This window comes from Macaca fascicularis, chromosome 7, assembly GCF_037993035.2.
Source record: "Macaca fascicularis isolate 582-1 chromosome 7, T2T-MFA8v1.1".
NCBI lineage: Eukaryota > Metazoa > Chordata > Mammalia > Primates > Cercopithecidae > Macaca > Macaca fascicularis.
Genome location: NC_088381.1, coordinates 53,236,680 through 53,251,362, shown reverse-complemented (window position 1 = coordinate 53,251,362; position 14,683 = coordinate 53,236,680). Strand labels below are relative to the sequence as shown.

Here is a 14,683-nt window from a genome sequence, read left to right as displayed (position 1 = left end):
GCTAGTACTACCAGTTGTCTATATCCACTTAACCCACATTTACTTTTGAAGGAGTCGATTAATTCTGTTTGCCTCAAATTTGATAATTGTGTCATCACCAAAGTCATAACATTTTCATAAATGAGCTAGAGCTTTAAAAGTAGAATCCTTGTACACAGTCATTGGTAGGCAGTGTTTACTTTTTTGTTTGGTAAATATCTGAAATTTTAAAATTCATTTTTAGATTAGCCAATCCAGTTCCTGGATAGTAATGTAATATTTGAATTTGTCTTTGCCTTTCCCTAGGTTCTGGTTTGACCTAACAGTGATAAGATTGTTTATCCTTTGATTTGCTTAAAATTACCGTCAGGTTTCTACTTTCCCACAAGAGCACGTGATTGCTTTATCCCAGCTGTAAGACAATAGAACAACCTAGTGTTGCTTGGTTTACTTTGTATGCCTTTTTCTATTTGCATAAACCCTGATCTGATTACAAACTTGTATTTACACCACTCCCTTGACTCCTTCCAACTCAAAGTATTTATTGTCCAGTTAAAACATTTATGGTTAGTCATATAAGCTGGCTTATCTTTTCTTCTTTGAATTACTTTTTTTTTTTTTTTTGAGATAGAATCTCGCCCTGTCGCCCAGGCAGGAGTGCAGTGGCGCAATCTCGGCTCACTGCAAGCTCCGCCTCCCAGGTTCACGCCATTCTCCTGGCCTCAGCCTGCAAGTAGCTGGGACTACAGGTACCTGCCACCATGCCTGGCTAATTTTTTTGTATTTTTAGTAAAGACGGGGTTTCACCGTGTTAGCTGGGATGGTCTTGATCTCCTGACCTCATGATCCGCCCGCCTTGGCCTCCCAAAGTGCTGGGATTACAGGCGTGAGGCACTGCGCCCGGCCTCTTTTTTCTTTCTTTCTTTTATTTTTATTTGAAATAGTATCTCACTCTGTTGTTCCAGCTGGAGTGCTATGGTGCAATCATGGCTCACTACAGCCTTCACCTCAAGTGATTCTCCCACCTCAGCCTCTTGAGTAGCTGGGACTACAGGCGTGCGCCACCAGCCAGCTAATTTTTGTTATTTTTTGTAGAGATGGGGTCTCTACCATGTTGCCCAGGCTGGTCTCAAACTCCTGGGCTCAAGCCATCCTCCTGCCTCAGCCTCCCAAAGTGCTGGGATTATAGGCATGAGCCACTGTATCCGGCCTGAATTTCAATCTTACTTGAACAGCCTGAAGTAATGAGTAATGAGTTTATAGCTTTTAAAAGAGATCTTCCTTATCAAAAATAATTATACTATCTCATTTCAGGATTACTTATCTATGGTTCTGGTTATTTTTTCGAGAATGGAAACTGAACCCCATCTTTAACATTATTTAAAAACTTGAGAGTTATTTTAAAAGCATGACAGGAATTGCTCTCATGGCTAAATTTTTTCCTTAAAAAACCTTTAGCAGTGACAAATAATTGTTGCCTACTTAATTCTATTTTAAAAAATAGAGGAATTATAGAAGGGTTTTATTTTATTTTTGTTATTTTCAAGATACTTTTGAAAACCGTTTAGCACCCAGTTTCTCTTACTGTGTGGAATGCTGCCCCTTTCCCTCTGTGTTTATTTTGTGATGGCACATGGATAGATTGTGATGGTGGTCTCTATGTGGACTTTCTACTGGTGCGTGTGTGTGTGTGTGTGTGTGTGTGTGTGTGTTCCATTTCCCTTTTGGGAAGCAGGAATTGGAGCTGGAAGAGAAAGAAACAAATTATTTTCATCTAATCTTTTTTCTCCTCAGCTTAACTGACTTAAACTATGGAAAAATTGGTAATTTATATTTAAAATTTATAAATTGTAATTTCCACTATATATATTTTTTATTTATATATATTTATATATAAATATATTTAAATGTATATTTAAATTAAATATTAAAATATATATATAATATATTTAAATATTATACTTTTTATTTTTTATATTTTATAAATATAAATTTATATTTATACTTATATATTTAAATATGTATTTATATAATTTTTAAAATATATATATATATTTTTTGAGACAGGGTCTTGCTCTGTCACCTAGGCTGGACTGCAGTGGCATGATCATAGCTCACTGCAACCTCAAACTCCTAGGCTTAAGCAATCTTCCCACCTCAGCCTGCAGAGTAGCTGGGACTATGGGTACCAACCATGCTTGGCTAATTTTTTTTTTTTTTTTTTTTTGAGATGGAGTCTTGCTCTGTCACCAGGCTGGATGTGCAGTGGCACGATCTCGGTTCAAACAATTCTCCCAGGTTCAAACAATTCTCCTGCCTCAGCCTCCCGAGTAGCTGTGACTACAGGCGTGCACCACCATACCCAGATAATCTTTGTATTTTTAGTAAAGATGGGGTTTCACCATGTGCCAGGATGGTTTCAATCTTGACCTCGTGATCTGCTCACCTTGGCCTCCCAAAGTGCTGGGATTACAAGTGTGAGCCACCATGCCCGGCCTAATTTTTTAACTTTTTGTAAAGACAGGATCTCACTGTATTGCCCAGATGGATCTTGAACTCCTGGCCCCAAGCGATCCTCTTTCCTCAGCTTCCCAAAGTGCTGGGAGTAGAGGTGTGAGTCACTGTGCCTGGCCCTCCAAAATATTTTTACTTTCATTTAAGTTTGCCACTGATATGCTATCCTTACTTTCCCTATGTCCCCTTAATCTTATCTTTATGGTAGTTTAAGAGAATCTAGACTGCTGCTTTGCTTAACTGATACCTCCCCTGGAAGCTATCACCAATCACATCACTGCCTCACATTGAGTAGGACTTGAAGTTCATGAAACATCTTTAATATGCTCATCTAACTCAAATTGATCCTTTGTGCTATATCTTGATATTCTTTTCTCTTATTTATTTGTGTACTGCTTTATTAGACTATCACATTAGTTGTCAAAGCTAGTAGTTAATTCACATGTTGATTTTCTAGGCCTGTATCCTTATTAGTCTAAGGTGGAAGAAACAGAGATAAAATTTCTAAATACCTACCTAAACTGGAAAGGAATAAGGAAGAGAATTAATTTAGTAGAATCAACCTTTCTATTCTTGACAAAATCTGGTTAAAACAAACTGGTTTTATACACACATACACTTTTTTACACAGAATTATTGCTGAGTATAGTGTTGTCCAACTTGACTTCATAACTTTTTGGGTTGCTTTACAAATATTCGTTAATATTAAAGTGTTTTTTATTTTAAATGCTACTATGTTGAAATTGATCTGGTGCCAAACAGTGTCATTCTTGTTAATTTATATCAATCTCTGTTTTATAATCCTTTGAACATATTAACAAGGAAAAAGGAATGATTGGTAATACCAAATATTATGGTTCTTTGTTATATAGTTTTAGAGAGCTACAGGTAATTGGCTATAAAATATTTGGTTGGCAGTGGAGAATATTTTTAAAATTCTATAAAAAAAAGTAATAAGGAGTAGAACTACCAGATATTCAAATATATTATAAAGTAATAGTATTGAAACAGTGTGGCAAAGGCCTCAGATTAGATGGTATAGATCACTGAAGAATAGAAATAAATGCTGTTATTTATGTAAATCTGACATATGTTAAAGGAGGCACTGTTAAACAGTGGGTCATGGATTGATTATTTAATAAATGGGGTTGGAATAATCAGTTAGCAGTTTTAAGGAAAAATGCATTTAGATCATTATACCAGATACAACAAAAAGTAAATTTTTGATAAAGTATGGACATTTATATGATTGAAAATCTAGAAGATAAAAACACTGCATACTCTGTAATTCTCTGGAGTTCCTAAGCAATTGGAAAACTGGAAAAAGAAGATAGTAAAATTTGTTTTATTATAACAAATTTGCATTTGTTTTGTTGTAACTGTAGATCTGTGAGCATTATAGGAAAACCTGTCTATGCCACGTTCACAATCTGAAAATTAGTCTCCTTTTTTCTTCACGTCATCTGGAAACTGTTTTTCTTCCAAACTAGCTAATGAAACACAGAATGCAATTCTTTATCTAAAATTGTATTCTGTAGGTGTATTGAAAACTATACAGGAGCTCGTTGTGAAGAGGTTTTTCTCCCAAGCTCCAGCATCCAAACTAAAAATAACCTGTTTGAAGCTTTCATGGCGTTGGCAGTCCTAATAACACTTATCATTGGAGCCTTCTACTTCCTTTGCAGGTAAGCAAAATAGAAACATGCTTTTGAGAAAACTAATGCATAAAGTAGTTATTCCACTAAATAATTAATATGCCCTTAGTTCTCGATATTTTTCCAGATACTGCATTATGTTTAGTTATCTCTTTAATACAGTTTTTGTTATTAATGTCATTTTTGAAAGGATCTTAATAAGCAGTCTCAATTTATTCTTTGTTACTGTTGTCAATATTTACCTTGACTTATCTAAACTATTAAGGTAGACCCATACTCACTATAGCAAATATGCCAGAAGTACCTGAATATTTGGGTTAGGTGTATTTAAAGTAAATTTTGTATGTGAAAGAAAAGGAACAACTTATGCAATACTGTACATGTAAGCTTAAGACATATGGTTAATATGCAGGGTCAGCTACTTAGTGCCCACTATGTGCTAGGCATAAAGAATACAATAGTGAACAAAATAGACATGTTTCCTAACTTCAGAGATATTTAAATCAATTTGGAGAGACAGACAAAAAGGCAATTAATTTGGGGAAACTGGTAATTCACAAGAGAGACAAAAGAAAAAACTACTTGCATGAAGCAATTATATGCACTGAAGATTACTTTCATTCATTTGCTTTGATTTTCAATTGTTTTTGAAATTTTGTAAAAGTAAGTAAACATAGAATTTAGTAAGTCCAGGAGTTATCTGGCATAACTGTCATCATTAATTTTATTAAACTCATACTGAATTCTATCATAGATACTTGTGAAAATGGAGCTGAAGGTAATCATAAAAGAGAGACAAGTGAGCTTGAGAAGTTTGTATGCTAAGAAAGGTAACATGTAGGTAAAATAGTATCTTGTTAGATCCTGATTTCTTAACTACTTTACATCAAGGAATAATTAAAAATTGGAGGAAATCAGCTTTTTAAAAATATGTGGTATTAAATAGTTTATTCCAAAACATATCATTTAAGCAATCTGGTAGATTTTATTTCTCATAATTTTAGCATCTGACTACTTCAGATACAAAAGTTTAAATATAAGCCCATTGTATCAGATTGCATTTCTGAGGGATGGCCATAGGATATCTCTCATTCCCACATACTCTTCTGTAGTGTGACCTTGCCACTCATCCTTCAAGAGGTAGAGTCTATTGCTATAGATTCCTTGAATCTACGCAGGCACTATGACTGCCTTGATCATAGAATACTTGGGATGCTGCCTCATAGAATCAGCCGCCATGTTGTAAGAAGCCTAAACAGTAGGAAGAACTAGCCCCAGCTGAACTTCCAGCCAACAGTCAGCCTCAACTGCCCACCATTTTAATGAGCCATCCCAGACATTCAGCTCATTCGAACCTTTAATTGACTCCTGACTTAGCTGCCAGTTTACTGCAACTACACAGAGACCCCAAGCAAAAGATGCCCAGCTGTCAACCCACAGAATCATGAGACAAAGTTTTTTTATCCCCCAAGTTTGGGGTGGTATGTTATGCATAAGTAGATAACCAGAATACCCATCTTTGGAATTAGGTTTATGCTTGACTTTAAATGTATCTATGTTTGGAAAGCTGAATAATGATCTATTCTATCCCTCTAAACATTTTGTCAGTCAAATATGGTAAGGGGAAGACTTCCCTCATTAATGACTTCCCTCATTAATCACTCTGGTGCCAGTTTGGAGATATAGTTTCCATCTGTTACTGATTGGATAATGAATTCTGTTTAATTCATTATCATTAATATGTCAGGATAGTCTAGGTTTGGCTGCAGTAACTACCAACCCTAATAGTTTAGTGGCTTAATAAACAGAAGATTATTTCTCACTTATTATAGGTAATTAGTATGGATTGGCAAGCAGGGCTTTGCTAATGATAGTCACTTAAGGACTCAAACTGTTGGAGCAAACACCATCTTGAGTGCTGCTGGTTGTCATAACAGAGGGAAAAGAAAGCTCTGGAAGTTCTCACACTTAAATTGAAATGATCTGTCCCAGAAGTGACACACATCACTACTGACATAACTCACTAGCCAGAAGGAGTTTCATGGTCCTCCTCAATTATAAGAGGTGGCTGGACATGGTAGCTCATGCCTGTATTCCCAAATGAGAGGATTGCTTGAGCCCAGGAGTTTGAGACCAGCCTGGGCAAGATTGCAAGACCCTGTCTCTACAAAATGAAAAATAAAAAATATTAGCAGGGCATGGTGGTACACATCTGTATTCCCAGCTACTCAGGAAATGGAAGCAGGAGGATCCCGCAAGCCCAGGAGTTTGAGATGCAGTGAGCTGTGATTATGCCATTGCACTCCAACCTGGAAAAGAGAACAAGACCCCCGTCTCTTATTTTATATGGATAGATTAAATAGATAATATTTATTTGTATGTTTATATATTTATATTATTTACATATATGTAAAATAAGAGACGTATAATATATCCAAGTGTCAGGAAATGCAATTCAACCATATGACCATAAGGTTAAGAGACAGAAATACATATCTAACATAGTGACCAAAAGATTTATAAGAATATCTACTATTCCACTGGGAATTGTGAAGAGTGATTTGTGTGATATTAAATCCATAGGATTTGGGCCAGGTGCCGTGGCTCATGCCTGTAATCCTGCCAAGGTGGGAGGACTACTTGAGACCAGGAGTTTAACACCAGCCTGGACAACATAGTGAGACCCCGTGTGTACAAAACAAAATTTTTTAAAAATTATCCAGGTGTGGTAACACATGCATGTAGTTCTAGCTGCTTGGGAGGCTGAGATGGAAAGATCACTTGAGTCCAGGAATGAGAGGCTGCAGTAAGCCATGACTGCACTACTGCACTCCTGCCTGGGTGTGAGAGCAAGATCCTGTCTCTTAACAAGATAAATAAATAAACAAATTAATGGAACTTTAATATTGTTGTAGTTGCCCCCAAATGAAATTCCTTTGCTAACCCATTGAGTTTGTGAAGGGCATAGTATATTGTACCCTACAGGTGTTCAATGCCCCAGAGCAGCAAAGTTTCAGAAAGGAGTCCTTCTAAGCCATAGCTGCTCTGCAGACTTGAGCCAGAACTTGGAAATATTTCTAGTCTGAAGTACCCTGTCGCAGGCTAAATAATACCTTTTGAGTGAAAGTATAGGTATAATAGAAGCAAAAGAGTATATATATAAGAACAAGAGGTGGTGTTGAATACAAGAGAAAAGAAACCTCCAATCACAAACATTATATGTGTCTCCATCCTGAATTCACACTATCTGAATGTCTTGGGGTAAAAAGTTAAGAATATAAAATAGTCTAGGCTGGTAATGTCATCAGATGGTTGGCAGAAACAAATACAAATCAATTCTTGAAGAGCCTACTTTTATCCTTTACCTTAAAAAGCGTCTCACAGTATGAAAAGATTACCAAAAGTAGAATAAAAGAGGCACAATTTATTAAAACTAGCAGAAACAATAGGTAGTAGGGTAAGATATTCAGAAATCTGTATTTATTGGAAGAATCAGACACATGCTATAAAATAAGTATGTTTAATATGTATCAAAAAATAAGTGAGAGGTGGCCGAGCACGGTGGCTCACGTCTGTAATCCCAGCACTTTAGGAAGCCGAGGTGGGTGGATCGCGAGGTCAGGAAATTGAGACCATCCTGGCTAACACGGTGAAACACCGTCTCTACTAAAACAAAAAATTAGCCGAGTGTGGTGGCGGGCGCCTGTAGTCCCAGCTGCTCGGGAGGCTGAGGCAGGAGAATGGCATGAACCCAGGAGGCGGAGCTTGCAGTGAGCTGCACTCCAGTCTGGGCGAGAGAGCAAGACTCCGTCTCAAAAAAAATAAAAAAGGAAAATAAAATAAAATAAGTGAGGGCTTAGAAATAAGCAAATTTGGGCCGGGCACGGTGGCTCAAGCCTGTAATCCCAGCACTTTGGGAGGCCGAGACGGGCGGATCACGAGGTCAGGAGATCAAGACCATCCTGGCTAACACGGTGAAACCCCATCTCTACTAAAAAATACAAAAAAAAACTAGCCGGGCGAGGTGGCGGGCGCCTGTAGTCCCAGCTACTCGGGAGGCTGAGGCAGGAGAATGGCGTAAACCCGGGAGGCGGAGCTTGCAGTGAGCTGAGATCCGGCCACTGCACTCCAGCCTGGGCGACAGAGCCAGACTCCCTCTCAAAAAAAAAAAAAAAAAAAAAAAAGAAATAAGCAAATTTGGCAAAGATCAAAACAGATCTCCAATGAATGAAATATAATTTTTAAAAATTCAGTACATATCTTAGTTCAATAAATTTTTTAAATTTAGTATATGTCTTTAAACAGCAGTTTAAACACAATACATTTATTAATGAATGGGAAAATAGATAGGAAAAAATTACCCAGAGGGTAATCCTAAGAGAAAAAGAAATGGAAAATATTGAAGAGAAGTCAAGAAGCGTGGTGACCAGAGTGTGTGCCTACCTTATGTTTAATTGGAATTCCAGAAGAAAAGAGAGACTGGGGCAGAGGCAGTGTTTGAAAAAGTAATGGCAGAGACCTTTTCAGAACTGATGAAAGTTACCCACAGATGTTAGAAGCCCAACAAATCTAAAACAGGATAAATAAAAATAAATTTACATATGAGTGCAACATAGTGGAATTGTGGAACACCAGTTCTAAAGGTGACATCACAAAAGCAGAAAAGAATGGCAGATTATCGTCAAAGATGCAACAATTAAACCAACAGCTGACTTCTCAGTTGGAAAGAAGCAAAACTAGAAGACAGAGCAGTGATATTTTCAATATGCTGAGAGAAAGCAGTTAACCCCAAATTTCTGTGGCAGTGAAAACATCTCTCAGGGAATGAGGGTAAGATGAAGATAACTTTTAATCAAACTTTGAGAGAGTTATCCCTCAGTAAACCTTCTGCCTGAAGGATATATGTCAGGGAAAAGGAAGTTGATCCTATATGGCATGTGTGAAATGCAAGAAAGAACAGAGAAAGCTATTAATATGTGAATATCAAAACAAATATTGTATAAATTATAACAATAATATTATCCTATGTATTTTTTTAAAAGGAATTAAAACACATGATAGCAAATAAGTTGAAAGGATTGTAATTGAAGTGTACTAAGGTCTTTGTATGGGGGGGAGGATAAATATATAAGTTAATTTTGATCTTGATATTTTAAGATGAATATTAAAATGTCTAGGGTAACACATAATAGAAAATCAAAGTGTATAATTTCCAAATTAGCAGAAGGACAAAAATGGAATTAAAAATAACCAGTTAGTTAAAAATAAATTAAAAAAAGAAAGCTAGAAAACAGGATAAATAGAAAGCATTACATAAGATCTAGGCTGTTCTGTAGTGACCATGTGAACTTGGAAATGCGCTTTCAAGAATGAAATTGTTTTCTGTAATAGTTTTTGGTCCATTAGTGGTTGAAATTGCTTTAAACTGAGGGCCTTTTGAACTTTAGTAACTAATTAGTGCCATCATTGAATGAGGTCCAAAATGATACCCCACTAATGCTAAAATCTGGGCTAGAATCAATAGTGTCTCAGGAATAGGAGCAAGTTTGCTTTTAGAAAATACACATCATTTTGCAATGGTAAAATTGAATTCATTTTCATTAATGTAAGCTAAAACTGCATATAGACATATTGAAAAAAATGAAATCAACTGTACATTCCAAAATCTATCATGATTACATAAATTACAACCTATATTAGTTGATCAAATGACTGAAAAACCTGATGTACTGTTACCTCAAAAATGTAAATTACTTTTTAAAATGCCATTACTAGAATAGTTGACTAAAGCTACTCCATGTCACATAAGGGTCCCAACTGATAATGAAAGCTAACCTCTTTAAAAAGGGCACAAAAATTGCACTAAGATACAGCAGCTTTGCTGTTGTCTTAAAGGAAAAAGACCAGGCGGCATCATCAGCATCTGAATGATGACCTACATGCACTAATGGATGTGTTAAATAGTGGGAACAGTTTTAAAGCACCACTGACAATTTCAGGTAGTTGTGGAAAGAAAATAAACCATCAAATAGTCAAGTTTGTACTTTCATTTGAATGCCATGATGTGTTGTAAAAAGGGGGAAGAAGGGAAAATAAAAAAACAACCTTCTTTCTAGGTTTTCTGACATGTTTTCCTATTACTCATTTTCCATTTTTATGTTTCTCTCCTCTCTAGTGTCAGGAAGGGCCACTTTCAGAGAGCCAGTTCAGTCCAGTATGATGTCAGCCTGGTAGAGACGAGCAGTACCAGTGCCCACCACAGTGAGTAAACTCAAAACAAATGCTTATTTTAAAACCCTAGACGAGACTGTTGTTGTTAGATATAGGGATTTGTATTTAGATCTATCCAGAAAAAAAAGCCTGAGCCTAAATTTTTCTATGGGTTTTTTTTTTTGTTTTTTTTTGTTTGTTTGTTTGTTTGTTTTGGCCAGGTACCCTTTTTTACATAAAAATGAATTTATTATCAGTATGACACAAATCACATTTTTTTCCCAAATAAAACAATGTTATCTCAATATATTAAATTCTGGTGTTAGCTCTAATGTGCTACACAGATATAAGGGACCGGTTTCTCAGAAATATTTTGAAATGAGCTAGCATATGGGGAGGAAGAAGAGTTTTGCCTGTAGAGATCAGCAAATCTTTGGGTAACTTGTAGACAAATTGATGTTTTAAAATTGTCTTGAGACTTCTGGCCAAGATGGAGTAACAGGCACTGGATTTATTTCCTTCTACTTAAAACAACAAAAAATGGACAAAATATATGAAGCATTAAAATTTATGAAGACAGCTGGGCGCGGTGGCTCATGCCTGTAATCCCAGCACTTTGGGAGGCCGAGGTGGGTGGATCATGAGGTCAGGAGATCGAGACCATCCTGGCCAACATGGTGAAACCCCGTCTCTACTAAAAATACAAAAAAATTAGCCGGGCGTCGTGGTGGCGGGCACCTGTAGTCCCAGCTGCTCGGGAGGCTGAGGCAGGAGAATGGTGTGAACCTGGGAGGCGGAGCTCGTAGTGAGCCGAGATCACGACACTGCACTCCAGCCTGGGCAACAGAGTGAGACTCCGTCTCAAAAAAAAAAAAAAAAAAATTATGAAGACATTGCTATCAGTCATCAAAGGAACCATGAACCCTGAGAGATGGGAAATAGACTAGGTGAGCCAATGATTGCCTTAGATTACTGCCTGGAGAGAATTTCCAGGCTTTTGTGCAAGGTTGGGGACCCCAGGCTGAGTTTGGCAGACTCCGAGTTGAGATAATGGAGCTAAGAGTCCAAAAAGATCAAGGTGACTATATTGTGCTGAGGAGAGTCCTAGAAAAAAGAGAGCTGTATGAAGAGAGAACTCCAGAGATCTTCAAGTATTCAACTGAGTACTAATCAGGGCATGTGTGGAAGGAAAATACTTGAGGTTGCAGAAAAAATCACCTGAAGGATTAGAGGTACCCAGTATTCACACAGGGCCAGGAAAAGTGTCCGTTCCCACTGAGACTGAAAATCTCATTATTCACGTGGCACTGGGTAGAGTACACAGAAAGGTGTTTCCCTGATAGTGGGGAATAACTAGCCCTAGATTAAGCACTGCTCCAGTCCTGTCTAATAAATTGTAAAAGCCTGAGCTGAGAGAATCAAATTGTTTCCAAATAACTATATCCTAGATCAAAGCTCAACAATGCTGAAAACATCTAGTACCCAACAGGTGAAATTAATAATGTTTCACATCCAATAAAATTACCAACCTCCAAAGAGGCAGCAAATGTGCTCAAAATGAGAAATATTAAGAAACCGAAAGCTGGGCATGGTGGCTCATACCTGTAATCCCAGCACTTTGGGAGGCCGAGGCAGGTGGATCACTTGAGGTCAGGAGTTCGAGACCAGCCTGGCCAACATGGTGAAACCCCATCTCTAGTAAAATACAAAAAAAAAAAGGGCAGTGATGGGCACCTATAATCCCAGCTACTCGGGAGGCTGAGGCAGGAGAATCGCTTGAACCAAGGAAGTGGAGGTTGAAGTGAGCCGAGATTGTACCATTGCACTCCAGTCTGGGCGACAGAGCAAGATTCTGTCTCAAAAAAGAAAGAAAGAAAGAGAGAGAGAAAGAGAGAAAGAAAGTGAGAGAGAGAGAGAGGGAGAGAGGGAGGGAGGAAGGAAGGAAGGAAATTGAAATTGAAACAGATGTTAGAAATCCCAGGTAAGCATAGTTATTATAAATGTGTTACATAGATTCAAAAGTTAAGTAGAAACATAGAATATATATTTTTTAAAGGACCCAAACTGAACTTCCAGAGATGAAAACTAGTGTCTGAGATAAAAAACAAAACAAAACAAAAACTGGATGGTATTAACAGCAGATTACACACAATAGAAAATACTGGTGAACTTGAAGATATAGCAATAGAAACTAAGAAAAAAAGAAATGCAGAAAGAAAAATTTTTAAATGAAAAGAGCATCAGTGAGCTGTGCGACAACTGCAGGTGGCATAATGTTGAGTCCCTGAAGGAGATAAGAGAGAAGAGGGAACAGAAAAAATATCTGAAGAAATAAGAGTCAAAAATTTTTCCAGATTTAATAAAAATGATCAATTCACCCATATAAAAAGTTCAACAAAGGCCAGGCACTCTGGCTCACACCTGTAATCCCAGCATTTTGGGAGGCTGAGGCAGGAGGATCACTTGAATTGAAGAGTTTGAGACCAGCCTGGGAAACATAGTGAGACCTCATCTCTACAAAAAAGAAACAAAATTAGCTGGGCATGATGGTGCATATCTGTAGTCCCAGCTACTTGGGAGGTGGGAGAATTGCTTGAGCCCAGGAGGTCAAGGCTGCAGGGAGCCAAGATCGTGCTCCTGTATTCCAGCCTGAGTGACAAAGTAATAAACCAAGACACATCATAATCTAATTGCTCAGAACCAGTGATAAAGTCTTAAAGGCAGCTAGAAAAAGACACATTACAGACAGAGAATAAAGCTAAGGATTTCAGCAGGCATTTTTCAGAAATAACACACCTTAAAAGAGTGGAACAACATACAATGTATTGTAAAAAGTAAACCTATAATTCTACATCCAGCAAAAATATCTTTCAAACACAAGGCAAAATAGGCAAATCAATCTTGGAAAAGATGAACAAAGTTAGGAGACTCACACTTCCTAATTTCTAAACTTACTATGAAGCTGCAGTAATCATGGCAAAGTAGTGCTGGCATAAGGATAGACGTATAGATGAATGGAATACAATTGAGAGTTCAGACATACCTTCTTACATTTATAGTAAATGCATTTTTTATAGGGTGCAAGACAATTCAGTGGGGGGTAATAATAGTCTTTTCAACAAATGGTGCTGGAAAAACTGGATATCCACTCACAAAAGAATGGATTTAAACCCTTACTTCATATCATATATAAAAATTAACTCAAAATGGATCAAAGATCTAAATGTAAGAACTAAAACCATATAACTCTTAATAGAATAGGTGTCAATCTTCATAACTTTGGATTAGGCAATGGATTCTGAGTTATGATTCTAAAAGTACAAGCAACAAAATAAAAAATATGTAAACTGGATTCATCAACATTAAAAACAAAAAACTTTCATGCTTCCAAGGATACCCTCAAGAAAGTGAAAAGACAATCTACTTCTGAGAGAAAATTTTTTTAATCATAAGTATGAGACTTATACATATGATCTGAAATACATATATGTATTTGAATATATAAACAACATTTACAACTTAATGAAGAAACAACTCATTTTAAAAATGAGCAAAGGATTGGAAAAGAGTTCTCCAAATAATATGTACAAATGACTAGTAATCCCATGAAAAGACAATCATCGTTAGCCATCAGGAAATGATGATCAAAACCATAATGAAACCAAGTGTGGTAGCATACTTCTGTAGTCCCAGCTATTGGGAGGCCGAGGTGGAGGATCACTTGAGCCCAGGAGTTTGAGGCCAGCCTGGGCAACATAGCAAGACCCCATCTCTAAAAAAAAAAACTTTGGGGAGGGTGAAAAAAGGAAAAAAAAATGTACATGAATGTTCATAGCACATTAGCCAAAAAGTAGAAATTAATCAAATGTCCATCAGCTGATAAATAGATAAATAAAATGTATTATATTCCTACTATGGAATATTATTCAGCAGGAAATAGAAATGAAGTAGTAATATATGCTGCAACATGGATGGACTTTGAAAACAATATGCTGAAGTAAAGGAGCCAGTCATAAAGGAACACATATTTTATGATAACATTTATATGAAATGCCCAGAACAAGCAAATCTATAGAGACAGACAGTAGATTGTTTGCCTAGGATTGGAGGAAATGGGGGGATGTTGGGAAGTGATGGCTAAGGGATGTGGGCTTTCTTTTTGGGAATGAAAGTGTCATAAATTTGATTGTGCTGATGGTTGTGCAACTCTGAATATACTAAAAGCCATTGAATTGTACAATTTAAATGAGTGAGTTTTATGGTATGTGAATTGTATCTCAAAGCCATAAAAAACCAGTAACTATTTAGAAAAAATGAAGGCAAAA

The 14,683-nt window shown here is 36.9% G+C and overlaps 1 protein-coding gene across 14 annotated transcripts in view; it reads left to right on the top strand.

Moving 5' to 3' along the window:
* Positions 1-14,683, top strand: part of NRG4 (neuregulin 4) — a 122,054-nt gene that overhangs the window by 90,309 nt on the left and 17,062 nt on the right. For all 14 annotated transcript variants that reach the window (XR_012415227.1, XR_012415226.1, XM_005560140.5 and 11 more), the window contains 2 exons: positions 4,032-4,178; positions 10,324-10,409. Coding sequence is in view for 12 of the 14 variants with exons in the window: in XM_005560140.5 (XP_005560197.1) it covers positions 4,032-4,178; positions 10,324-10,409 (233 nt within the window). In the remaining 2 variants the exon portion in view is untranslated. The remainder of the gene's footprint in view (positions 1-4,031; positions 4,179-10,323; positions 10,410-14,683) is intronic.